The sequence below is a fragment of the Zootoca vivipara genome, chromosome 10 (genome assembly GCF_963506605.1).
Source record: "Zootoca vivipara chromosome 10, rZooViv1.1, whole genome shotgun sequence".
In the NCBI taxonomy this organism is placed as follows: Eukaryota; Metazoa; Chordata; class Lepidosauria; order Squamata; family Lacertidae; genus Zootoca; species Zootoca vivipara.
This window is the reverse complement of record NC_083285.1, coordinates 66,353,841-66,380,805: the sequence shown is the minus strand read 5'-3', so window position 1 is coordinate 66,380,805 and position 26,965 is coordinate 66,353,841. Positions and strand designations below refer to the sequence as shown.

General features: G+C 44.7%; 1 protein-coding gene across 1 annotated transcript in view; it reads left to right on the top strand.

Moving 5' to 3' along the window:
- The window catches only part of CHCHD3 (coiled-coil-helix-coiled-coil-helix domain containing 3), a 205,755-nt gene that overhangs the window by 14,854 nt on the left and 163,936 nt on the right, over nucleotides 1–26,965 (top strand). The window contains exon 3 of the mRNA XM_035127990.2: nucleotides 17,869–17,950. Within this exon, the coding sequence (XP_034983881.1) occupies nucleotides 17,869–17,950 (82 nt within the window). The remainder of the gene's footprint in view (nucleotides 1–17,868; nucleotides 17,951–26,965) is intronic.

Genomic DNA, 26,965 nt, shown 5'->3' with positions numbered 1-26,965 from the left:
AAGATTTAGACCAAACTACCGTATTCTTTCCAGCAAAATAAACATTTCAGAAGTATTTGCAGCTGGAGATAGACCAGAACCAGGGCTGATATGTGTTCCTCCTTATTGTTCATCTGCCTGGGAAGCTGCTGGATTTCATCTGGTTGTGTATGGGGGAACCAGGTCAACCACATTTAGTAGAAGTGGCTGAACTTTCAGAGGACCACCAGGAAGCACAGTGTTTTGATAATGAGTAGAGTTGACGCAGCGCACAGAAGACTGAGCTTCATTGTGGGATACTTGGCTTTTAATTTCACCTGTCTTATATCAGGTAGGTCACTATCCCTCAGTGCCACTCTTATATTTTTCTACAAGCACAATGGCATGTGGGTGGGTGGGTGGGGGATAGCAATCCAATAGCAATCGCTTTGAAGTCCCCCACCTACAATCAGGCTAATGGGTTGAGGTTGAATCCTGACAAGACAGAAGTACTGTTTGTGGGGGACAGGAGGTGGGCAGGTGTGGAGGACTCCCTGGTTCTAAATGGGGTAACTGTGCCCCTGAAGGACCAGGTGCGCAGCCTAGGAGTCATTTTATTATTTATACCCCGCTCATCTGGCTGGGAGCTCTGTGTACACAGGCACCCAAGGTGAAAGGAGCAGTGAGGGACCCACCATTCATCTTGGGCTCATCATGAGGCCTCTCAACTATTGCAGGAAGCGCTTGCTTTCAGCACTGAGCTCTCTGCTGTTCAGAACATCTTTAATGTAATATTAAAGTCATGGACCTGCTGTCTGCTTTATAATCTTCCACCTGCATCCGTGCGCTACTGACAAGTCTTCTTCTTGTTGTTGTTGTTTAGTTGTGTCCGACTCTTTGTGACCCCATGGACTCCTGTCCATGTCTTTGTGACGCCAGGCACTCCTGTCTTCCACTGCCTCCCACAGTTTGGTCAGACTCATGTTGGTGGCTTCGAGAACACTGTCCAACCATCTCATCCTCTGTCGTCTCCTTCTCCTTGCGCCCTCCATGTTTCCCAACATCAGGGTCTTTTCCAGGGAGTCTTCTCTTCTCATGAGGTGGCCAAAATATTGGAGCCTCAGCTTCAGGATCTGTCCTTCCATTGAGCACTCAGGGATGATTTCCTTCAGAATGGATAGGTTTGATCTTCTTACAGTCGTACTGAAGCTTTATGATCGGCTGTCAAATCAAACAGGCTAAGGGGCTGTTGTGGTATTTCCTCTCAGTCCGATCACGAGTGCTTCATCCAATAAAAGTGAACCATCCTCTTGAAGCCAAATCTCATTTTTGCCTGTGGATGAACAATAGGCACTACTTCCTTTGTTTTATTTATCACTCTGAGATTCCTGCATTGCAGGGGGTTGGACTTAGATAGCCTAATAGGGTCCTTCCAACTCAACAATTCTGTGATTCTCCCCCACTCCAAATGGCGTGCATGGGTTCAGCTCTTTTAAAAAAAAGAATGATAAGTAGCCCTTCTTACGAAATGCTTCCTGAAATTTGAAAACGTGCAGCCAAGTTTTTTAAAAAAAGCACGGTAGATCTTGAAAGCATTAATCAGTTTAATTGCTGTGGTTAATGGATTAATTAAAAACAGATTTAAAATGTGATTTTGCAATTTGGTTGTAACCTGAGCAGCTGCCTACGAAAAGGGCTTGATGTCTGGCGGTGAGTTATTCCTTGTGGCTACCTGCCACTCAAGACGGAGATGGGCTGAGTCTGTGCATGCTGAAAATTGGAGCTTTGAATGACTCCAGAGCCCCAACCACCACTGCCTATTGCTCTGAGAGCAGAGATAATCTAGGAGGCATTTGCTTTTATTCTTATCTGTATATGTAAAAACCAGTTCCCAACTTTCTGTCACACTTACCAGTCTGTCACACTCTGGTGTGACCATGGAACAGTTTTTTATAATATACGTCTTAACTCTTTGTAAGCTAACCCGAGGATCTCTCTTTCTGGGCTATAAGGCAGCATATGAATTTTCAGAATAATGTATAAAGATTCTGCTTCCTATGTTGACTGACACATCGCTCATGCCTTCTTGGTTTATGTGTGAGGGATATCCTGGAGGGCAGAATTCCCTCTTGCTATTTATGGAAGTGGAATTTACAATTTTTGCAGGGCGTTAGCAAGATGATGGTGGAAAAATGCTGCGGCTGTCTTTTAACAAGACCCTTAATAAGCATCTCCTGAATATTAATGTTTTCCCCCCACACCTTGCATTAGTACTTGGATGTTTTACCTGCTCTGGTAGCATCTTGTTTCTTGAGGCTACTCTACACTTGTCCTGAGAACTGCTTTTGTAACATAACATTTTCTAGATTCGAACAGTGAGTATGTAAATGTGGAATCTCTGTTCCCGAAATAGAATTCCTGGAATGAAGGGTGGCTTTACTTAAACTTACGACCTCAGAAGGTTTAAGGTAAAAACAGGGCTGTAAAATGAGGCAGCGTGCCTTGTTCCATCAGAGGTGGCTTGGGGACCCGGCCTGGTGTTGCAACCTGATGTTATAGTCCTGGACCAGGAATCCTCAGCTGTAGGTCAAGGTCAAGCTCAAGGACCCCTGGACGGTTAAGTCCAGTCAAAGGCGACTATGGGGTTGCGACGCTTACCTCGCTTTCAGGCCGAGGGAGCCGGTGTTTGTCCACAGACAGTTTTCCAGGTCATGTGGCCAGCAGGACTAAACCACTTCTGGTGCAACGGAACACCGTGACAGAAACCAGAGTGCATGGAAATGCCATTTACCTTCTCACCAAAGCAGTACCTATTTATCTACTTGTACTGGCGTGCTTTCAAACTGCTAGGTTGGCAGAAGCTGGGACAGGGTAATGGGAGCTCAAGAGGCTCAGTAGTTTAGACCACAGCACCACCCATGGCCTTCAGATGAAGACTCCTCCCACAACAGCAGTTTCCAGGAGGAGTTAGAGCTGCTCCCCAGTCCTTCCAGTGTGAATCCATTCGCACCAGAACCCCCTAACATCTCTTGGACTGAGGAGATACCATTGCCACCCTAAATGACTAGTCCACAGACTCCTTGGAGGATCAGGACAGCTCTGATGGGCTTTCCCAAAGCAGTTCCCACAGCTTGAAACCCCATTGCTAATGGCTGCAGAAAAAATGGACTGCCCTTTAGCTGGCCAGATGCAGCATTGCTGGACCAGGGCTTCTATCTTGACTACCTAGCTCTGCCAATTGCTTGAAGACACCATGGAGAGCTGGATACTTGTAAGGCATGACATGTCTACATGGATTTTTGGTAAGGGCTTAAATAGGTTTCAGCTCAAGCTGCAGATGTTTTCTTTGTGGGAGCGTAGGAATGAACGTCTGATGTAAAACAGTTCTCTGCTTCCAGAATGAAACACCTGCTGAGCTCATTTGAAACATTATGTAAGAAAAATAATAGTGGTGTCTCCACCCCTGTCGTTCTGCCTGGGCACTGAGGTCCAACTCCAAGGACCTTCAGGCAGTTCCCTCACTGGCAGTTCCCTCACTGTGAGAAGTGAAGTTACAGGGAACCAGGCTGAGGGCCTTCTTGGTGGTGGCACCCACCCTGTGGAACGCCCTCCCATCAGATGGGCAAGCCCTAGGTTCCGTGGTTTAACCCACAGCGCCACCTGTGTCTCTTGCATCTTTGCATAATGGCATATAAAAACACAGTAGGAGAAGGCAGTGCAGACATGGCTCCTTATTATAATTAGTGGTTGGGAGAAGAGCTGGAGGGATTTAGATGCAGAAGATGGGGAGAGGCTGCAGAGTGGCCTGCTGTTGATCTGTTAGATGATGGGTGATGATGTTGATCTGTTAGATCTTGGTCAGGCCAGTGTAAATAGAAGTGCAAATCTTGCTCTTTGTTTGCCTTGTGCCCTGAGATGCAACACTTAAAACTAGTTTACTCTTGGAATGCTTCTGACAATACATGCAAATGTTTGGTTCCAAATCCCTTTGGGTTTCTTAGAAACCTGTTCTCTAGGGGGCTTTTGAATGCTGTGGTCTCTCTTGAAAACTCCACAAGCCTTAGATGTCAAACTGAAAAGATAGCTGAAACTTATGAAACCCTTATCCTCCCCTCTCCCTTGATGAAGATAACACCGAGCTTTTGAGGTGAAGCATCTTGTGAAAGATGTTTATGAAAGGGGCGGCAAAGCCTTTAGAAAAAATTAAGCTGCATTTTTGCAGATGGGAAGCTAGATTATATTTCAATAGAATAGCTTGACAGCTTGAAAGGAAATTAAGATGCCAAAATTAAGTTCAGGTTATATTAAATCTGTCAGACAGTTGTAATTAACTTCTCTTCCTGTACTTGGGTATTGTAGATAAACTGGTACATACATGGGGTTGTGTTAGTCCACTGCCTGCAACTATATGTAGATACAGTAGGCTGATTTCATTATTTATAACTCATTAAGCCTTTTACATTTCTAAGTGATTACACATGAAATTATCTTTTCATTTAGAATGACAAATAGGAAATCCTTTGTGTGTGTGTTTTACATTCTAGTCTGCTTCTAACATCCCCTCCACTCAAAAATGGTTGTTTATCAATAGCTGTCCAGCTCTTAAGAATGTGTGGCTACTCCTCTCCTTTTGTTATACCTTGGTTTTTAGTTGTTCTTCAGAACTCAATTAATGACTTGTTCAATTAATCAACCCACCTCAGTATTGATTTTAGTGTTGGCCTTTATTGGGTAATAAATAGTTTGTGCATAGGAAGGGAGATATAATCCCGTCTTAGTGTGGGGCTCCCAGTATAACTCCAAAAGACCAAGTCCACTGGCTCGACCCTGTTCCCCGCCCCCTAAAATTCAACTAAGTGGCATGCAAAAATAAAAGATGGTTGTGCCAGAATGTCTGATAGATGGAAGAATGAACTGGAAGAGGAAAATAAGAAAATTCAGTTTCATTAAAGTTGTGTAATTACCCGATGGGATGACCAACAATTGGAATTGGCTACTCACTTTCAGGCTGTTTGGTCCCAATCTGGTTGATGGAGAAGTGCCTTTCTTGCATTTCAGAGAGTTGGAAAAGATGACTCGTTGGGTTCCTTCCAGCCCTATAATTCTGTGATTCACTGTCTTCCAGTTTCATGTGATTACTGCCAAGTGGAAATAGTTTTCAAAGGAGTCAGCTTTGGGTACGGAGGAACTAAGTGATGGCTGGTGCCAACAACTCAGCTTCTAATGAGTTGGGTGAAATTTGATAGTTAAACGGTGGGACTTCCTCCCACAGGAGACAGTGATGGGCACCAACTTGAATGGCATCAGGAGGATGGATAAATTAATGGAGAAAAAGGCTATGAATGGCTGTTAGTCGTGATGGCTAAGTTTTTCCTCCATGGAGACAGTATAGCTCTTAATACCAGTTGCTGGAAACAAGGGAGAGTTGTTTTTGTGCTCGGATCCTGCTTGCGGTTTTCCCACAGGCATCTGGTCGGCCACTGTGAGAACAGGATTCTGGACTAGATGGGGCATTGACCTGATCCAGCAGGCTTTCCTTATGCTTTATACTAGGCTAAATCTGTTGTCTACCATTGTGGCCACACACCTAATAAGACAATGGTATGAGGTTGGGAGTTCTCAACTCCAGATCTGTGATCACTTCTTTCCACTAAATCTAGTTATGGGATGGGGAGAGAAAGGCTATGCTAGTAGACTCTGAAGTCTATCCCTGGTTTCCACTCCCTGGTATCCATGTGGAAAGCTTGCATACTTTGCATTGCATACTTGCAAAATGGGATAAGTTCCTTACAGAGTAATACAAATCTGTGTGCCCCCCCCCCCCGGCACTGATATCTGGTTTGATTCCAAAAAAGCTGATTTCTGACCTGGGACAGAAGTGCTGCAGTAACATGAAGCCTGTCTTTGTTAATGGTCAGTAGCCTCTTGCAAAGCAACTACTCCTGGAGGACACTTGCCTTGTTAACCTTCAACCCAGCATTCATTAGAAGCACATCCAGACTGGAGTTTTCACTGTCTCCAAATCCTTCGAATCAGGTTGAGTATTAGGCTGCATGGACAACAGAAATCTTCTTTAAGCTAAGGGGGGGGAAGGGAAGCAGTTTTAGTCATCCCTGACAACGCTGTCTGGAGCTGAGGAGAATTGTAGTCCAACAATATCTGGATGGAGACAGCTTCCACATTCCTGCTTTATTATTATTATTATTTATTGAATTTATATACTGCCTTATACTCGGAGGTCTCAGGGTGGTTCACAACTTTAACCTGCTGTTGCCCTCCCATTTCCAATGGATATTTTATTATTCCTATTCCTATTCCTATTATATTCCGCCTTTCCTCCAGTCTGGGACTCCCTGGTCATCGGAGTGATTATGACCCCTCCTCAGTTGGTTAGAGTGTGGTGCTGTTGATGCCAAGGTTGCAGGTTCGATCCCCATACAGGACAGCTACCTATTCCTGCATTGCGAGGGGTTGGACTAGAATTGTATTTGGGGCTTGGTCTCCACCTCGGAGGGCCTTAACCCAGAGGATATGAGCAACTGAAAGGAACCACGAGGGGTGTGAGGGAACAGGGAGCAATCTGGTAGGTAGACTGTAGGGAGGGAAATGGAATATCCGGATTTGTTTCAACAGCAGCAATATCTTTTTCTGCCTGGTACCTTTGCAATAGGGACGCGGGTGGCGCTGTGGTCTAAACCACTGAGCCTCTTGGGCTTGCTGATCAGAAGGTCGGTGGTTCGAATCCCTGTGATGGGGTGAGCTCCCGTTGCTCTGTCCCAGCTCCTGCCCACCTAGCAGTTCAAAAGCACGTCAAGTGCAAGTAGATAAATAGGTACTGCTCCGGTGGGAAGGCAAACGCCATTTCCGTGCGCTGCTCTGGTTCGCCAGAAGCGACTTAGTCATGCTGGCCACATGACCTGGAAGCTGTCTGCAGACAAACGCCGGCTCCCTCGGCCTATAGAGCAAGATGAGCGCACAAACCCAGAGTCATCCGCAACTGGACCTAACGGTCAGGGCAGGGTACCTTTACCTTTGCATTACTGAACTGAAATTATTTCCCTGGATTGCAAATCTGGAGACTTTTAACGCCATGTTTGAACTTGAAAAATGCACTAACCCAAAACCTCCCCATTTACCTTAACTAGTAGTCAATGCATAAAGGAGTAGTTTACACCTGGCGTATTGAATTCTTAGGGCATGCTGTGCAATGCACTTATGCAAAGAATCAAGGCTGCAGTCCTAAACTCACTCATTATAAAATAAAAAAATTCCTTCAGTAGCACCTTAAAGACCAACTAAGTTTTTATTTTGGTATGAGCTTTCGTGTGCATGCACACTTCTTCAGATACAGTGAAATGGAAGTTTCCAGGCACTTATGTAGAGAAGGGGTGGGGAGGGGTGGGGATGGGGAGGGGGGATCACTCAGAAGGGTGGTGGAAATGGGTGATTGACTGACTGATAGCTGTTGATGACCGCAAACGACTGCAAATGGTTTTGCATGAAAAAGCAAGGGTTGAGATGGCTGAAGATCGCTTATCATGTATAATGAGATAAGAACCCGATATCTCTGTTCAAACCAGGTCCCTCCATGGTTTTGAGCTTGGTGATAAGTTGCAATTCAGCAACTTCTCTTTCCAGTCTATTTCTGAAATTCTTTTGTAGTAAGACAGCTACTTTGAGATCTTGTATAGAATGTCCTGGGAGATTGAAGTGTTCTCCTACTGGTTTTTCTGTCTTCTGGTTCCTGATGTCAGATTTATGTCCATTTATCCTTTGGCGTAGGGTTTGGCCTGTTTGTCCAATATAGAGAGCTGAAGGGCACTGTTGGCATTTGATGGCATACACAATGTTAGAGGATGAGCAATTAAATAGTCCTGAGATGGTATGTTGGATGTTGTTGGGGCCAGTAATGGTGTTGTCTGGGTGTATGTGGCAGCAAAGTTGGCATCTGGGTTTATTGCAGGCTCTGGTACCAGTGTCTCCTGTACCTGCGATACATTGACGATATTTTTATTATCTGGACACATTGACAACAGACCCTGGAAACCTTCCACCAGACATTCAATGACTTTCACCCCACCATCAACCTAACAATGAACCAATCTATGCAAGAAATACATTTTTTGGACACTACTATAAAAATACAGGATGGACGTATAGACACCACCTTATACAGAAAAAATTGCTCATCCTCTAACATTGTGTATGCCATCAAATGCCAACAGTGCCCTTCAGCTCTCTATATTGGACAAACAGGCCAAACCCTACGCCAAAGGATAAATGGACATAAATCTGACATCAGGAACCATAAGACAGAAAAACCAGTAGGAGAACACTTCAATCTCCCAGGACATTCTATACAAGATCTCAAAGTAGCTGTCTTACTACAAAAGAATTTCAGAAATAGACTGGAAAGAGAAGTTGCTGAATTGCAACTTATCACCAAGCTCAAAACCATGGAGGGACCTGGTTTGAACAGAGATATCGGGTTCTTATCTCATTATACATGATAAGCGATCTTCAGCCATCTCAACCCTTGCTTTTTCATGCAAAACCATTTGCAGTCGTTTGCGGTCATCAACAGCTATCAGTCAGTCAATCACCCATTTCCACCACCCTTCTGAGTGATCCCCCCTCCCCATCCCCACCCCTCCCCACCCCTTCTCTACATAAGTGCCTGGAAACTTCCATTTCACTGTATCTGAAGAAGTGTGCATGCACACGAAAGCTCATACCAAAATAAAAACTTAGTTGGTCTTTAAGGTGCTACTGAAGGAATTTTTTTATTTTACTTCGATCCAGACCAACACGGCTACCTACCTGTAACCATCACTCATTATAAATTAAGCCCCACCAAACTCAGTGGGGCTTGTTTTTTGCACAAGCATGCCTTAGCTTAACTGTTGCCTGTTTGGGAGTCAATACTTCAAGATATACTTTTTATAACAGAATAGCATTTCATGAATTGCTGAAAATAAATATTAAGGAGTCCTAGCTCCATTCTCCCCCCTTCCATTCATTTTTAGGTATGATTTCAGTGAGGTTGAAAGGAAATAAAATGGGTCACCCAATAAATTCCTTCTTTTGTCAGGCTGAATAGCTTCTTAAGGAATTTGTGAATCGCTCTGGTGGGGGGGCGGGAAATAGCACAGTTCTGTGTTCATGTTATCTTACTGAAAGCAGCATTGTAAATCCTTCATATCATCATCCGTTGCATCGTTATTTAATATGAAAGTTTTAAAATTCCAATACTCCAGCCTATTGTTGTGTTAAAAGCCTTACAAACAGCTATACTAATGCACTTCCAGCTTTGTGTTTACGCAGGAGGGAATCGCTTGTACTATAATGGATTTAAGGGAATGCAAGTCACAACAATTGGGGGTAAGGGAACATTTGCCTCCTTATTTGCAAAAGTTTTCCCAAAGGAGAAGGGCATTCCGACAGTAAATCGACATATGGTCAAGTAGCTATTGAAAAGAGATTTCATGCCTCATGGGGGGAAATGAATGTATTACGAGGGCTCATCTTAAGGCACTTAGAAGTTTCTATAAAGGCATTGTCCAATGTTAACTGCGCTATCAAGTTTCATGCTTTGGGAGTGCAGCTAGAAGGACATTGAGCACCATATATACACTAATCTATATTTTCATAAATTGGTCACTAACTGCAATGAGCAGGCATCCCTTGTATATTCTATATGTACTATGCTCTACAGAGTAGCAACAGAAAGACCCAATCCTGCCTCTAGGAGCATACAGTCTAAAATTCAGAGGAGGCAATGGGGAGATGGGAGAAAAATGAAGGTGCCAGTGGGTGATGTGGGTGTTCAGAGGCACCACAGGAAGTCCTCTTGTTGGCAACTCCAGATGTACTTGCTCTTAGCTTTATAAGGGGACAAGGGGAAAGTCTTCATGGAAATGGTGATAGCTTGAAAAGCCCATGCATGTATGCAATATATAAGACATGCATGGGTCCCGAGGGCCAGCTGGAGAGGCCTGGAGCTGCCACATTTGGCCCTGCACTTGAGGTTCCCCACCTCTGCCATAATGGCCTTGTTGAAAAAGCATGAAGTAGCCTTTACTAAGTGAATTGCATTGCCTCCCTGATAATAACCATTAAAAAAAATGGTGGCCGTCGTTCCCTTGGAGTAGTTGTGCTTGTCCTCTCCACCGCAGTCTGGGTCTGTTGTCAGTGGGCACAGCTGGGAGCAATGAAACTGAGTGACTATTCTTAATAGCAGCCCATAAGTAGCATTCGACGTATCAAGGAGCATCTGCCTTTGCATTTTCCAGTTACAGTGAGATTGCCAGGAGATTCGTCCCTCTCAGTGGCACATCCTTATTTTAGTTCTCTCTCTCCCCCCACACCCTTTTTTTGAATCAAGATGCTCCTGTGTGATTCTTAGGGTAGGTTTTGCCTTTTTTTCCTTTGAAAAAGAATCCAGGAACAGCGTTCTTGACAACCGTCCTCCTGTGAGCTGACCTGTTGCTCAGAAATGCAGAAATCTAGAAAGCGTGTAACAAGGTCACTCTCAGAAGTGACTCAGGCATGCCTTCCCCATGGGCTGTTGCTTTTCCTCCCCTGAAATTCTTACCTTGGTATACAAACTGTTAGGTTTCCTGAATGCCTCTGCGGGATTCCTTTTTTCTTAGAACAAGGAAAGGCTGTTTGATACCTAAAACAGAGGCTTATTTCCAGTTGTGGCGACAGAGGCAGGCTTGTTAATCTTGCAGTATCTGGGGATGATTTTAAATATCATGCCTTTATTATTTGGCAACTCATGTATGTCTCCTTAAAAATTTGGGGGTTATTATTTTTCATGACAGGCTGTATAGTGAGGAAGTCATTTTGCTCTTCTTGGCTAAACTGCAGAATGCTTCACATGTTGTCGTCCAGTTGTGCATAATGGACAGATTTTTAAAACCTTGCATCGTTGAATTGAGAACGATGAGCGATTTTGGGTGGGAGTGGCATTGGATATGCAGCTACCGTACCCTGGGAATTTTATTGAAGTGTGGCTTACGCAGAAGAGAATAAACTTAAGTTTAGGGCCACTTCACATTTGGGTCAGGACGTTTCCATGTGCTGCTCTGGTTTTGCCAGAAGCGGCTTAGTCATGCTGGCCACATGACCTGGAAGCTGTAGGCCGGCTCCCTTGGCCAATAACGCAAGATGAGCGCTGCAACCCCAGAGTCGGTCACGACTGGACCTAATGGTCAGGGGTCCCTTTAACTTTACCTCCTGTCCTTTGTAAAAGTGCCCTTGGATGATGAGCATTGCAAATACCTTTTGCATCCCCCCATGCTCTGGTTTCCAGCGCTGCTCTTGTTTCCCTGTCAGCCACCCACTGGTGCTGCTCTTGTCATGGCCAGCTTCCCTTCCCTTCTTGGTGTGTTTATGGAACTTAGCTATGGCCTGCGCTGGAGAGCTTGTTAGGAAGCCAAATAATGAATGCAAGATGACTTGCGTGTTGTATAAACAGGAGGTGGAGGAAAGGTCAGCTGCAAGGGAGCAGTAAAATATAATAAAATCTTTGCTTTGTGGTGTCAGTGTTTCAGGTCATCAAGCTGTCCCCTTTTCATTATTTATGACTATTAGCATGTTAAGTGTTTCCTTTTCTGTCTCCCGCACTCACTGCATTGTCTGTAGTGCAGAGGTTTGTCATTTCAGGTAGCAGGTCTGCAATAAGAGAGAGATGCCGTATATTCCGGCGTATAAGACGACTGGGCGTATAAGACGACTGGGCGTATAAGACAACCCCAACTTTTCCAGTTAAAATATAGAGTTTGGGATATACTCAGCATATAAGAAATACGAGCCGGCGCATAAGACGACCCCCAACTTTTGAGCAGATTTTCCTGGGTTAAAAAGTAGTCTTATACGCAGGAATATGCAGTATATATAAAACAAACTGTACATTGCCTGCATGTCAATCTTTTTGAATTAAAGTTGGTAATATGACCAGTCAAACAAAGGTTGATCAACTGACTAATACTGTATATTCCGGAGTATAAGACGACTGGGCGTATAAGACGACCCCCAACTTTACCAGTTTAAATATAGAGTTTGGGATATACTTGCCGTGTAAGAAATACGACCCGGCGTATAAGACAACCCCCGACTTTTGAGAATATTTTCCTGGGTTAAAAAGTAGTCTTATACGCAGGAATATACAGTAGTAATCCTCTCCCCACGAAAGGGGCTGCTTTGGAACCACATCAGACTTTTGCTACTGGTATTTACAAATACAAAGTTAATCAACTCATATGAAACAAAGACATTCAAAACCATTGCAATCAATTATTATTTATAAGAGAGAATATTCTGCAAATACAAATGTATGTCAGTGATATTCAGGTGATAGAATTGCTTTTGAGGGTTTTTGTTGTTCCATGGGGATAGACCAAACAGCTGCAAATCCTGTTTAAAAGAGTAAAGGGACCCCTGACCATTGGGTCCAGTCGTGACCGACTCTGGGGTTGCGCGCTCATCTCGCATTATTGGCCGAGGGAGCTGGCGTAAAGCTTCCAGGTCATGTGGCCAGCATGACAAAGCCGCTTCTGGCGAACCAGAGCAGCGCACGGAAATGCCATTTACCTTACCTATTTATCTACTTGCACTTTGATGTGCTTTCGAAAAAGTAGAAAATATTGTCAGTGGCTGATTTCATTGAATGGAATTCTGATTATAATGCAGGGCAGCACATATTTCTGAATGGCTGTGTGCAAGCAAATGTAGTTGATCTCCTGCAGGACTGGGGGAGAAATGGAGTTTGCATTCCTTTGCCCTCAGGTGATACCAGGGGTTAAATTTAGAAAGGCTGCTTAGATCAAGTCCGCCTTTTCCACTGTTACAGCAGATGAATCTTGAGAGATCTCCAGAACACTGTCTACTCCTATTATATTGGATGAGTTTCAGTTAGTAAGGCTCGAGGATGTGGACAAGGTGCTTGGGTCGGTCAAGGTGACCACTTATGCTCTGGACCTTTGCCCCTCTTGGCTGATAAAAAGTAACAGTGAGGAAGCAGTTGGCTGGACCAGGGAGCTGATTAATGCCTTCTTGAGAGGGGGGGGGTCCCTGCCACCCTGCTCGAAGGAAGCACTGGTAAAACCACTCCTGATATTGCCCAGCCCGAATACACATCATGATTCCTGATGTATTTCCAGATCAAAAATTATGAAATCTATATCATCCTATGGACTTCAAACCGGGTCGGGACGATATATATTGCATAGCCCTATCGCCCCCCCCCCAGCTCAGCCAGCCCTGGTGCTCTTGTCGCTTGTGAGCGGGCAGAGCATTGGGACTCCTTTAAGTGTTTGCTGCGGGGAGTGGCAACCACGCTCCCCTCAGCTGAGCAGTTTCACTGAGCCCCCACCCCGCCGCCGGCCTGCAGGAGCCAGCGCCGGCCTGGGGGCTCCTTTTACTGCTTGAATGAGGCAAAGGCGGCTGCACACTTCTCAATCGATCAGTTTAAAGATGCAGAGGGAGGAACGAATTGTATCGGCGCCTTGCCAATGCAGCTTGTTTCTCCCTCTCTGTGGTACGAGGGCAGAGTGGGGTGGCGGTTTCACTTAGCGATATATTGCTGGTGAAACCACCTCCGCTCTTGACTCCCTCTGCCAGCAGTGCCCCGCTGGAGGAAGGAACCATTGACAAGCGGTTCGTGGGGGTTGTTTAGCCAGCCCATGGACCCCCGCCGCCTGCTCGGTTGGGTCCCGTGCACCGCGCTAAACCTGCGCAGAGCAGAGCGGGGGACCGCCTTCCGTGATGCTGGCCGGCTTCCCATTGGCTTCAGGAAGCTCCTGCAGCCAATGGGAAGCTGTGCACATCTCCACGCCGGAAGGAGCATCGGAAATAGTGTTTGCGCATGTGTGCGTGCACGCATACACACTCCGGCCCACCGTGTTGTCTGCGGGACTGTGAATCGGCTCAAGCCACCAAGACTTTGCTGACCCCTGCTCTTGACGCTCCCTAGCTAACAGGACCTGTGGTCCAGGATGATGGGAATTGTAGTCCCAAACATCTGGAGGGCTGGAGTTTGCCTATGCCTGATCTATTGTAATTATTTTAAAAAGGTGCTTGTGTCTGCCGCCTTTATGGATGCATTTTTCTCCATTGCTCTTTGCCTTTCAGTCTGGATTTGCATATGTCTGGCTTATGACAAAGCGCTGCCTCTCACCTTGGGACTAACTACTGGTTTGCTTTAATAGCTGCTTGTGAGGGATTTTTTCTTAAAGTCACATTAAAAGACCAAACAAAATAATGTCAGCAGGTGTTCCTTCATCCCCTCTTTTGTTCACATGCTTGAAGAATTATTATGCACTAGATGTGACAAACTGTTCAGGTGTGTTGTAACTCTAGTAATTTAATGAACTTTCTCATCCAAATTACTTGGGACTGCAGTAAAGCTCTCTAGTCTGTGATAGATCAGAATCCAGTCCATTTTGTACTTGAGTTAAATGAGCAAATTAGCTGGCTGTGTTAACCGTATATTCACTTCATTTCAGAAGGTCTTACAATGTTATAACATACTTCCACAGAGAAATTGCCTTATGTGTACTTGTTGGTTCAGTCAACTGTTGGGGGTTTGAGTGCTGCGCTGGTTGTTGGGAAGTGTGGAGATCTGGAGCAGAATAACATATTATCCTGGAGGCAAGTGATTCTAAGGACCACATTGGCTAACTTGATTTATGTAGGTCTAGGGCAGGCCTAGAAATACCACATTTTCTATCAACTTCAGGCTTTTAAACGGAAGCTTAAAAATCATCACAATCCACTCTTTGCCTGAAGGTGGCTGAAAATGAACATTGGTTCTGGCAAAACTCTTTTGTAAACCACTTTGATTTTTATTTTATTTTTATATTCAAGTTGTGCATACATTTTATGAAATAATTAATTAATGCATAAACACCTGAGCCACGAAAATACACTCTTCCTCCTCCCTCCCTCTTATCTGTCCTTTTGATGGTTACCCCGCCCATCTGACTGTTGCCCCAGACACTTTGGTGACTTCCAGCATATACAAAAACATAATAAAACATTAAACATTATAATCCTCTGTATACAGGTTGCATAAATTACTTATCTCCTTGACATCTGATGGGAGGGCATTCCACAGGGTGGGAACCGCTACCGAGAAGGCTCTCTGCCTGGTTCCCTGTAGCCTCATTTCTCACATTGAGGGAACCGTCAGAAGGCCCTCGGATCTGGACCTCAGTGTCCAGGCAGAACAACGGGGTGGAGACGCTCTTTCAGGGATACAGGGCTGAGGCCATTTACGGCTTTAAAGGTCCGCACCAACACTTTGAATTGTGCTCGGAAATGTATTCCAACTCCCATCAACCCCAGCCAGCGTGTCAGATGGTTGGGCATGGTGGGAATTTTAGTTTGACAACAACTGGGAGCCCAAGGTTGGGAAATTATGTTCAAATGAATCTACTCACATGTTTAATGAACACACAAGGGAGGAATTGGATCGTGTCTGCTAGGTACCCATTGGTACAGGCCATGGGTCTTCTGTCAAAAGGGAAGTCCATGTTGAGTTCTCTCTTCTGCAATGTGGGGCATCAATTAACCTGTATTGTGGCAGCATCCTTGCGTGCTTACCTCATGCTGCTTCATGTTCTTGATGGAGGCTGGGAAATACGCAGTGTGATGAAACACAGGTAAATGGTAGGGAGGGAGCATGATACAGAGGTACCCATTTTGAATACAGGCATGTGTCCCACATAGATGTGGTTCTGCCTTTAGCTGCTGCATATTTGTCCACCCATTCATAGAACAGAGGTTCATCTGAACAAACAACCCATGCCAAGGTGGGTGTATTTCTTCAACTGGACACTCATTTTGTGGCTCAAGTGCCCTTGGTGCTATCTAAAAGGCAAGCAACTCTGCTGTTCCTTGACATAACTCTCAAACGCATCTCATGAGTGTCGGCTATAACCTAAGAATTTGCGTGTAGAAAAACTGGGTTCCCTGCCAATAACCTGTGTTCTCTAGGTGACCTTAACTTGACCAGACTTGGGGTAATTATACTGTGCTGTATTCTCCAGTGGTTTATTTGCACACAATTTATTCACATCAACTATATAGGAATTGTGTGCCTACGTGTTTTAACACAGCAATTTGAGTCAAATTATTTGGGGTTTTTTTTTAAAAAGCACTTGGGCAGATAAATAAAATTGCAGGAGTTATTTCTCAAACAGTGACCTCCTTCCAGGATTACGTTTTACTCAGCTTGCTTCAATTTCTCATTTGGGAACCATCTTGCTTGCAAGAGTTAATAGAATTTCTATTTAATGATCTACAGCTCCGTTTTTATTCCTTGTTAGGATCAAGCTGATCAATGCATAACCTAATTGATTGTTAAGGTCAAAAGTGCCATGTCTTTATTGGCTGATACCCAAATCTTATTTATTGTTCCTCAGAAGTTGGTTCTACGGTCCATTAGCCTTTTTTTATCCATTCTTACATGCAGGAGCAATAAAAAATTGTGATACATAGCTTGGTGGACACCTTAATTGTTATGCATTGTATGTCTGTTGTCAGGCGCCAAACCAGACACTTGAAGTATCTTTCCAGAGTTGAGATGACTCTAATGATCAATTGTGGCAAAAAAAATGTTTTGCTGCCTTTGTAGTGTAGCTGTGAATGAGAGCTGCTTGCAGGGGGTTACAGATGGGCAGAGAAGAGATAAAACCAAACAAAGGACACAATCCTCTGGGCGTGTTGGCTGAGCAAATCCCAATAGGACAGTTGTGTTTGAACAGAAGAAGATCCTTGTGGACTGCAGCCTAAATTATAAGCGGGTTAGTGGGTTTTTTTTGGAAACTGTGTGGGGTTTGTGCCATTTATGCTGCCCACCAGTCTTTTAAAGCCATGTGATTTTGGCAAAGCTCTCTAATGAGTGACTTAAAAAGAGACAGTGGCAGGTGCATTTCAGAAGCAGCATAAGTAAAATTTGTTTTTCCTTAGTGGGAAGCTTGGAAGACAGGTTTTCATCCTTTTCCTATTTTCGAAACAACCAAAATGACTCCAGTTGATTGAGCATTGAAAGGGGTTGTCCAGCTTGGGCAAAGTGATGCCTTCTAGATGTTGTTGGACTGCAAGGCTCATTCTACCTGAAGGTTGCCCATGCTAGCTGGGGCAGATGGGAGTTGGAGGACAACATTGGGAGGGCCAGCTCATCAGACAACCCTCCCCAACGGTTGTCAAAGAAATGAAGGTCATCTCTAGGCATTGTCTTTTGTCAAGAGGCCCTGTTATAAGAAGCAGTTTGCAATAGTTCATTCAGGAGTGGGGAACCTTTCTCAGCCTGAGGGTCCTCATTCCCTTCTGGGCAACCTTCTGGGGGCCACATAGACACATAGAAGTGTAGACCCCAAGGGCCATCTGGTCCAACTCCCTGCAATGCAGGAATTGTAGCTACAGTACGAGACACACTAGAGATGCTCACAACATGCCAGAGCAACAGTGGGGCAGAGCAATGAATGTAATTTTTACTTGTGTATAATAGGCTAGTTTCTACACCCCATCCCATGTCCCTTTCTAACCTCCATCCACCCAGGCGAGCATGATCAGTGTTCAAGGATACACTACAGCCAGGCAAAAGCACTCAAGGTGGGTGCAAAACTGCTGAGAGGTATGGCAGGAAGTTGTATGACCTGAGGAAACCCCTGAGGCCCAGATAGGACTGGAGAGTCACTTTTCGGCCCCCCCAGACCTGGGTCTCCCCATCCCCGCAATAGCTGCTTTGGTGATTATGTTGGTATGAGTTGAAAATGTGATGGTAAAACCGAACAAACCCTCCTGGCTATTCTTTTATCGGGTCGTTCTGAATGGGTTGCATTCTGGCATCCTCTGTATCCCATCCATGTCACTTAATCCTTTCCCACTTCTTAATTCCAGTGAATGAGGAAGACCTGAAGAAAAGAATAGCTGAAGAATTGGCATTAGAACAAGCCAGGAGAGATGCCGAAGCCCATAAAAGGTTTGTTTTGGTCAGGGATAGATCTTTCCTCCTCGCTGTTTGTGTTTTAAAGGCATGCTTCTTCCAATGTTGTGGTAAGTGGGGAAATCAGAGGTCTCTGGATGAATTAGGATGTCTTTTTAAAGTAAGGTGTGACCGGACTTCTATTTGTTTGGTGTGTAATGGTGGTAAACAGAAAAATAAATTATTAGAGAGTTGTTTTTCTCTGTGGCTTGCATTCTGTCTACATCTCTCTGACCTCACATACTTGAAGTGCTATGCTAGTCTGCTCTTTTTTTAAGGGGGGAGGGTTTTATGTTCTGCCTTTTATGTTTTTGTATTTCCCACCCTCTCTGGAGCCTTACTAAACTGTTTGCCTAGCAATGGAATTGCTCAGGAAAAAGCACGGAGGCTTGTGTCGCTGAACTCATCAGATTGATCAAGAGGTAAATTCTAACAGCAGGGGAACAGGTAGAACTGCTTTGAAGAAGACTACATACATTAGGCTTTGAAATACATAGAGAGATGCTGTGTGTGTCTGTGTGGGGATGGAGGGTGGGGAAAGGGAACTGCTGTTGCCTTTTCTATTGGACATGCTATGGACATACTATAGTGTATCTTGGGTGGAAAACAGCAATATTTACTCTTCTACAATTTTTTTTTCATTTGAAACGCTGAAGTTGGGCTTTAGTCATAAATGTTTAGTAGGTCTTGAAGGCACAGGTCAGAAGAGTGCAGCGCTTTCAATTATACATTAATAAAATGAAATCTAAGCAGCTACGTTTAAAAATTAATCAGTGCCCAACTTTATTGATTGACTGATTTGACTGTACTTATGCCCAGCTTTCACTTCTAGTAAGCTCAGTGGAGCTTCTTTTTTTGGTGTGTGTGTGTGTGTGTGTGTGTGTGTGTGTGTGTGTCCCAGTATTCTCCCACCCAGGCACTGGTCAGGATCACCTTGTTTAGCTGGCTGAGCAGAACTCTCCCCAGCCCCCCCCTTTTGGAATTGGTCATCAAAGCAGGAGTGGAACCATTAAACTCCCAACTGGAACAGCAAAGATGCCATGGTTGATTGTTTTGAAAACTGCTGAATGGTATAGGGAAGACCTACAGAGTCTTGTCCCCCTCTCCCTTCCTGGCGAAGATCATTCAATTTTTTATTTTTATTTTACATATTTGATAGTTTTTAACCTTGCTGTAAACCACTCGGAACACTTTTTGGTTGTTGAATGGCCTGTAAATAAAAATAAAATAAAAAGCCAGGCTTCAAAACTTATCAAAATGGATCTAGAAATCCAGTTTCATTGGTGCTTGGAGTTGGCCGGCAACTGCTCGCTCAAGGGCCTTGCTCAGGAAGGGATTGATATCTCCATCATCCAGAGTCAAAACTGATTACTTCAGTCTTACCACTGCCTCCTTAAAGGTTGGTGGAAACCACCCTTCGCTCTGAGACAATGCCATTTATCCCTAGATCCTGCCAGATGCATTCTCTGTTCTAGATCAAATAAGTCTAGAGAGGCAGGAGTCGGGCCTTAGAACTGAGCATGTTGTTTGACTTGGGAAGGCAAACAAAACTAAAAAGTATGCCATGTTAATTTATGAACCATATAAATATCTAAAAAGTTTTCCCAATAGCTCAAAGTACATGGACTGAAATTTGTCAAGGGAGGAGGGAATCAATGAAGCGTCTGGTGTGGTTTAGCTGGGCGTATGCCCCATTGGGCTGCTTGGGACTTACTTTTGAGTAATATATTGGATTACACTGTAAATTATCTTAATGTTGTAAATAATTGGATGCTAATGTGTAAATGGTTCTGTAAAAAAAAAACCAAACCCAGCTGAAATATACCTCTTTGAATTGAGTAGTAAAGCAAATCAATGTGTTACGGTGAAATCACTGCTCTTTGAAATATTGTGGCTTGTCTTAATTGATTTTTGATTTTTACAAGGAAATGTATTTGGTATTTGTGTGTTAGTGTTAATGTAATTAATGCTAGCATTTTAAATGGATCAATTTATTATGTGCTTTGATTCCCCTTCTCCTGGTTCCAGTAACATCAAGAAGTCTCTGCTTGTGGTGGTTCTGTTGCTCCCCTCTCAGTGTTGCATTCTTCCCTTCTTCTGTTCCTATGGCATTATGAGAGAGGGGAATTTCCTTAGCGTCTCTCAACCAGTCAGGGGCAGATGTCCTTATACCAGTGAGCTATTACTTGTTGAGATCTGTTACTAAGATGGTTCAGCATTAGGCAGATTCAGTGTATTGGGCAAATGGAAGGTGCTGTCCTCATCTAGCCTGCTTGAGGGACCAGCCATGTACTACATGGGACAGGACAGGCGCACTCTTTCAGCTGACGCAACCCAAGAGTAGGTAACAGGTTTCAGACAACTGGCACCAAGGGCAGGTTCTAGAGAAACAGCCTCAGATTCTAGTTTTGTAGTGGAGCTCTTAGGAAAGGCACATGTTGACCCAGCAGAGTCCAGAGCTCAACCAAGTCCTTATATTCCCACAGCAGGACCTAAGGATGACTAGACTTCTGTAAGGACTCTAGGGAGAGAATTTGCCTTGAAGCCTCACCTCATGGTGCTGTTGAATGAATTTGGATTATGTCCTCTGCCACCTCCAGTTGGGATCATTTAGAAAAATAAGATGGGTGCCTCCTCTACGAGAGGCAACACAAGAACACGCCTTTTCCGCAGTGGCTCTCTGCTTGTGGAATGCTCTGCCCAGGCAGGTTCGGCTGGTGCCTTCATTATACACCATTAGGCATCAGGCAAATACGCTCCTCTTTAACCAGGCCTTGGGCTGACTGACACCCAACACCTTTTTAAATGTGTTGTGGAAGTGATGATTATTGGTTTGTTTTTGTTCTTATTTTCCTTATGTGTTTTGTGGGTTTTATATTGTGATTTTATGTTGTGATCTATGGGTATAGGGTGGTATACAGATTTAATAAATAACAAGAGCAGCAGCAGCAACAAAAACAGCAACATTTTTAGGACCTATCTTTTGTAATTGTAAGTTGTTTTAATGTTGTAACCCGCCCTGGGATCTTTGGGAGAAGGACTAGCTTTCTCCATCCTCGTGTACCTCAACCACTTCAGGGAGCCATGATTTTCTGGTCAGACAGTCCTGACTGGGCACCAGTGTGAGGAGAGGGTGGGTGCCGACTCATGGAATCTGAATCTAAAGAGGCAGTTCAGCAATAGGATGAGGAGTAAATAAAACAGCTGGAAGAGGCAAGTCAAGCTGCATTGCAGCGAGGAAGCATTGGTTGCTAGTACAGTGGTGGTACCTCCGGTTGCGGACGGGATCCGTTCTGGAGGTTCGGTTGGATCCCGAGGTTTCCGCAACCTGAGGACCCCTTCTGTGCATGCGCGCGTGGCGAAACCCGGTAAAATACTTCCGGGTTTGCCACACGTGCATCCCGAAGTTTACATAACCGGAGGGTTACATAAACGGAGGCACGACTGTACTATGTAAGGATATCGATTAGCATAGTCTGAAGGAGTCCTGTTGGACTCCTGGCCAGACTGGTTTCTGCCTAATCTGTTGGGGCTTGGGATAGGCTGAAGTTGTGTTGAACGACCACACTAAGATTTGCATGCACAAGGTCTGATGTCCAGTGTTTGGCATCGCTGCCTAAAAAAGTCGCTTGGCAGAAGAGCTGACAGGGAGCTTAATTTGCAACAATGGCGTTTGCTGCCCATCAGCCTTTATACTAGTGCACTAGATGGACCAGAGATCTTGTAACTTAAGGTGATTTCATATGCTTAGCTCTGGAGAAATTGGAGCCATTGTAAGCTTTCATGGTTAAATAAACTTGATTCAGAAAGTAGGTTCTAAAAGCAATTAAGAGAGTTGTCCTGTATGAAGACAGAAAAATGAGATGTGGGTGTTGTGGGCAGTTGGCTGTCTGCATTATGTACAACGTAAAATTTAACCTGGGGTTTTCTTTTTGTCACATTTTTAAGGCTCTGTGTGCAGCCAGCTCCCTTGGTCACAACAGAATATTCAGTCATTTCCTCACTCTTTAGAAATATATATATTTTTTTGTAAGATATTTGCATTCCAGCAATGGTTTCTGTGGGTGGTATTCATATAATTTAGATGTGTAATATAATGATCGCTCTGCTGTCTTTTCCCCCTACTCTCACTTCTTCTAAGAAACCCCATCTGTTCGTGAAACGTGCATAGTTGTTTTCTTGAAGAAACAAAACAACCTTTTGAACAAATCATTTTCAATGCCCCCCCCCAGTAACATAGAAAAACTATCTGTGTAATGGTAGAATTCTGTTCACATACACACAGGGCAGAACTGCAGATGATGCCCAATATAGGAATAGGAACATAGGAAGCTGCCTTATACCAAGTCAGAGCACTGGTCCATCTTTCTTACTGATGGGCAGTGGCTCTGCCGGACTTAATGCAAGAGCATTAACTGAACAAAATGCATGCTCTCCCTTCTATCAATCCTTGATTTTCCTTGTGTGGTTTTTTTTGCAAAGCTTGTTCACTGACCTGCTGCAAGTCAGTGACCCACAGAAGGTAGCCATCATCGACTGTGAGCTGAAGATGCTCAACAGCAACATTGCTGCTCTGCAGGAGACCAAACTTGCTTTGAATGGCAGCCTCCAAGAGAAGAACGACGCCTTTTTCTTGCAAGGAGGGCACCCAGAAGAACCACGTATTCACTAGGTAGGTTTCTCAGTGAAGAACTCTTCTTTTGTCTGTGATAGAAATGCCGACCGAGGGCTCAGAAAGCTTACTTCTGAAGAAGCTGGACAGAGTCTTATCAGCTGTTTTGCCAAAGCCTCCATGGAGTTCAGCCCATGGATGAAGACCAACATCTTTGGTCAGGATGTCACCAGCACTTCACGCATCAGCATTGCTGACCACATCCTTGAGGTGGTGGACGTTTTTGTCTACCTGGGCTTCACCGTAAGCAGTATCCTCTCCACTGACGTGGAGCTGGACAAGGATATTGACAGGGCAGCTATGGCAATGGCTCGCCTCTCCAAAGGTGTATGGGAGAATGTGATGCTAACAACCAATACCAAGATGACGGTCCACTAGGGTTGCATGTTGAACGTTCTGCTTTATGGTAGTGAGACGGTGGGTATCTTACGCCTGCCAGGAGCAACGCTTTCCATGTGCCCTGTGTCAGGAAGATGTTCGGTATCACACACATGGCAGGACGGAGTCTCAAACAAAGATGTGCTCTTCCAAGCCCACACTCCCAGCATATTCGCACTTCTGTCTCAGTGATGTGTACGCTGGCTTGCTCATGTCCAAAGAATGGAAGATGGCAGAGATCCCCAAGGACTTGCTTTACAGGGAGCTGGCTTCAGGCACCAGTCCCGTTGGCAGAGCAACTCTGCGTTACAAAGATGTCTGCAAACACGACACGGAGGCTGGCAGTGTTATGGTGAAGCCCAGGTAGACAAAATCGTGGTCACCCCCTTGCAGACCACTGCAGTGTCTGGAGACAATCAGTCAAGTCGAGGTTGTGTATCCACACCAGTGACCAGAGGAGAACGTCGGCTGGGAGGAGCACAGAAAGAAGAAAAGCCATGCTACACCTGCATCAGCACAACCAGATGCCTTCATCTGCCCCAGCTCTAACAAAACATGTCTCTCCTGTATCGGTCTCTACAGCCACAGCAGGTGCTGTAACTTCACCCTCGAAGGCTCACTCCTCCATTGTCTACTGCTGACAACAGTCATTTTGCAAATCACCGTGCAGAATTCTTCTTCTTCTGCTGCTGCTCCTACTATAAGATTGCTGTTTCAATAAAGCTTTTTGTAATGTTGTTCTTCCTGCACACAGAGAAGATAAAACCATTGATCTGTTGCTGCCTATATAATTTTTGTTGGATGCTTCTTTTGCTGAACACGCGCACTGTTACGTGTGGGCAGTAGCTCCTTAGCTCTTAAAGTGGGACCTGTGCTTGTGCTGAAAGGTGTAAAGATGGCCAAGTTCTAATTGGTTCACCCTCTGCTCCCTTAAGCATTCTTTAAGCAGTAAGGTGTTTTTGTGGTGGGTCCATTAGGAAACCCCACTTCTCTAGGCTGAGAATATTTATCTTCCGAGTGCCATGATGGGTTGATAGAATTGCATGGAAAGCATTGCAGCTGGGTCGAAACACTCATGTGTCCCTGTGGTCTTGTGTTCAAAATATCTATTTCTTTCCCTGATTGAAAGAATACTCTGAGGGGTTATATACCATGGCTGCTGTCCTAAGACAATATGGCAGGCTTCTAATGGGACACATGCAAATTGCAGGCGCTCTGCTGCTGTGATTAACTTCTCCATTGGCTCCCTCAGTCCATATGTCAAGCTCTCTGACAGGGAGAAAAATGCCACTCATTCTGACCCCCTAGCCTTTGACATTAGAGTTCCACCTTCTACCTGGTGGCGCAAATAGGAGCCTTGCTCATCTAATTCCTTTTACCAGAGATGTGCAGCCACAGTGTGCTCATGTCAGAAATCTCATGCATCAAAAACTCTTTGTTTGAGGTTCACCCGGGCACTTTACATTAGCAGATGTAAAAAGCTAGCAAGCTCTTAAGGCTATAAAATGGAGCTGCACAGTGGATTTTTTATGTCTAATGTTGGCAGTTTAATTTTGGACTCTTCTACTTTGTCACTGTTAGCTCTTCTTTGCCAAAGTACTTAAGGTGACATTCAGAATCCACTGCGAGTTGATGACTTCATGTCTTTAAAATGAGCTTCCTATCTTTTTTTTTTCACACAGTGACATGTATTGCATAGCTGTATTTTCATTCCTTTTCATACATTTTTTATTTGCCTTCTCCTAATAAAATCTTCATCAAACGTAGATGCTTTCAAGATGCTTTAAAGCCATAATTCTTCATGCTGAGATTTGCTAGGGAAAAACAAAACGAAAACAGGCTAAATATCTCTTGTTTCCCCCCTGCTCTTATTTCTGTGCTGTATGCTTTTCCGAGAGCAAAATAGAAGGAGCTGTCTGAATATATGGAATGGCTTTCAATATGTGCTTAAAACCATATTGGGTTGGGTACTGAGTTAGGTTTAGTTTCAGGGTGTGGGAACTTCTCAGTACCCAACCCAATATGATTGGGATGTTGGTGAACTGACCACTGTCAAATTGTGTAAGAATCAACTTACCTTTTAAAATTTCATCATGGAGTCACCTGACAGCTATAGCAAGAGTAGGAGCCTCCCCAGCCCTGCTGGAATCAGGGCCACAGAGCTCCCATTTGAGAGCAACACCCTTGCTTGCAATTCTCTCTCCAGACAACTTATGGCATCTTCCCTTCCAGCTGAGCCTTTGGGTCCAGCTTTCTGTAATCACAGGTATCTCAGAAACGGAACACAAGGAGTGATGTTCATTCAGGTGGACGCATGGCACACTGAAGTGAAACCCATCCCAAATGGAGGCAGGAGGAGTCTCCAATCCATTATGGGGCTTAGTTATACTTCTGAGAGGGACAGGACAAGGGTCTCTCCTAGAAGAGGCTTCCTTCAAATTTGGATAGTTATAAGGTGACAACCATTTTAGGAGCGTCCAAAATGTGTGATTGCTGACGTGCAGGACCTGGAAGAGGGCAGAAGAGAGGTGGAAGGGGGGCGTAATGGGGTGGGCTGGGCTTGTATACATGTGGGGGTTGGGAATAGGACCCCCGCACGAAATGGTTGCTGCCCATACTGGATTGTGGTTCCAGATAGGTGTAGGTGTCTGCATTTGGATGTGGGTGGTTTTGGGGCCGTTTATTCATATATTGTTTTGCTGTTAATAGCCTGTGGACTCCTGACTGTGTGTGACTCAAAAGCTAGCATAAGTCTGACAGACAATATATGCAGAATGCTGTATTTGGAGTTTTTGGCAGGTAAACAATATTTGATTGTGTAACCAACGCTTGCTTCAGCTGAAGATACTGTTCGCTAAAGAGAGATGTTCTTGTAGAAAATGATGCAAACAGAAATTTTCTATAGGTCATGTGCTGGTGAAAGGTATATTTGAGGAAAAACAGTGTGAAACTGGGCTATTCCCCGAAGCTAGGATTTCAGCTACTTAGAGTTGAGAACTTGTTTGCTACATCCTTGAGTTAATACATAAAGACGCTGGTCAACATGTCTTGTGTGTTTCTTGCTCAGGGGCATGTTAATCAATCAAGAATATTTCCTAGCTTGATTCCCCCCCCCCTTGCAAGATCTCACATGTAACATTAGTATATCACCTAAAAGCTGATGTGTGATTTTGTGAGATCATGAGACCCTGTATGCCTGTAACTTAGAAATCGATAGTAGTTGCTCATCTGTATACTCAGTGGTGAAGTCTTCCGAATAAACCAACCAAGCCACACCTGAAATCTCTCTATGTGTGTGTGCTTGCCACCTTCCCAACAGTAGGTAGTGTCTAAAGGTAAAGGGACCCCTGACCATTAGGTCCAGTCGTGACCGACTCTGGGGTTGCGCGCTCATCTCGCATTATTGGCCGAGGGAGCCGGCGTATAGCTTCCAGGTCATGTGGCCAGTATGACAAAGCCGCTTCTGGCAAACCAGAGCAGCACATGGAAGAAGAAGAAGAAGAAGAGTTTGGATTTGATATCCCGCTTTATCACTACCCGAAGGAGTCTCAAAGCGGCTAACATTCTCCTTTCCCCTCCTCCCCCACAACAGACACCCTGTGAGGTGGGTGGGGCTGAGAGACTTCAAAGAAGTATGACTAGCCCAAGGTCACCCAGCAGCTGCATGTGGAGGAGCAGAGACACGAACCCGGTTCCCCAGATTAGGAGTCTACCGCTCTTAACCACTACACACTGGCAAACGCCGTTTACCTTCCCGCTGTAGCGGTTCCTATTTATCTACTTGCATTTTGATGTGCTTTCGAACTGCTAGGTTGGCAGGAGCTGGGACCGAGCAACAGGAGCTCACCCCGTCACAGGGATTCGAACCGCTGACCTTCTGATCAGCAAGCCCTAGGCTCAGTGGTTTAACCCACAGGTCCCAAGGTAGTGTCTAGATGGGGGTAAATTAATGTTTATTTAGG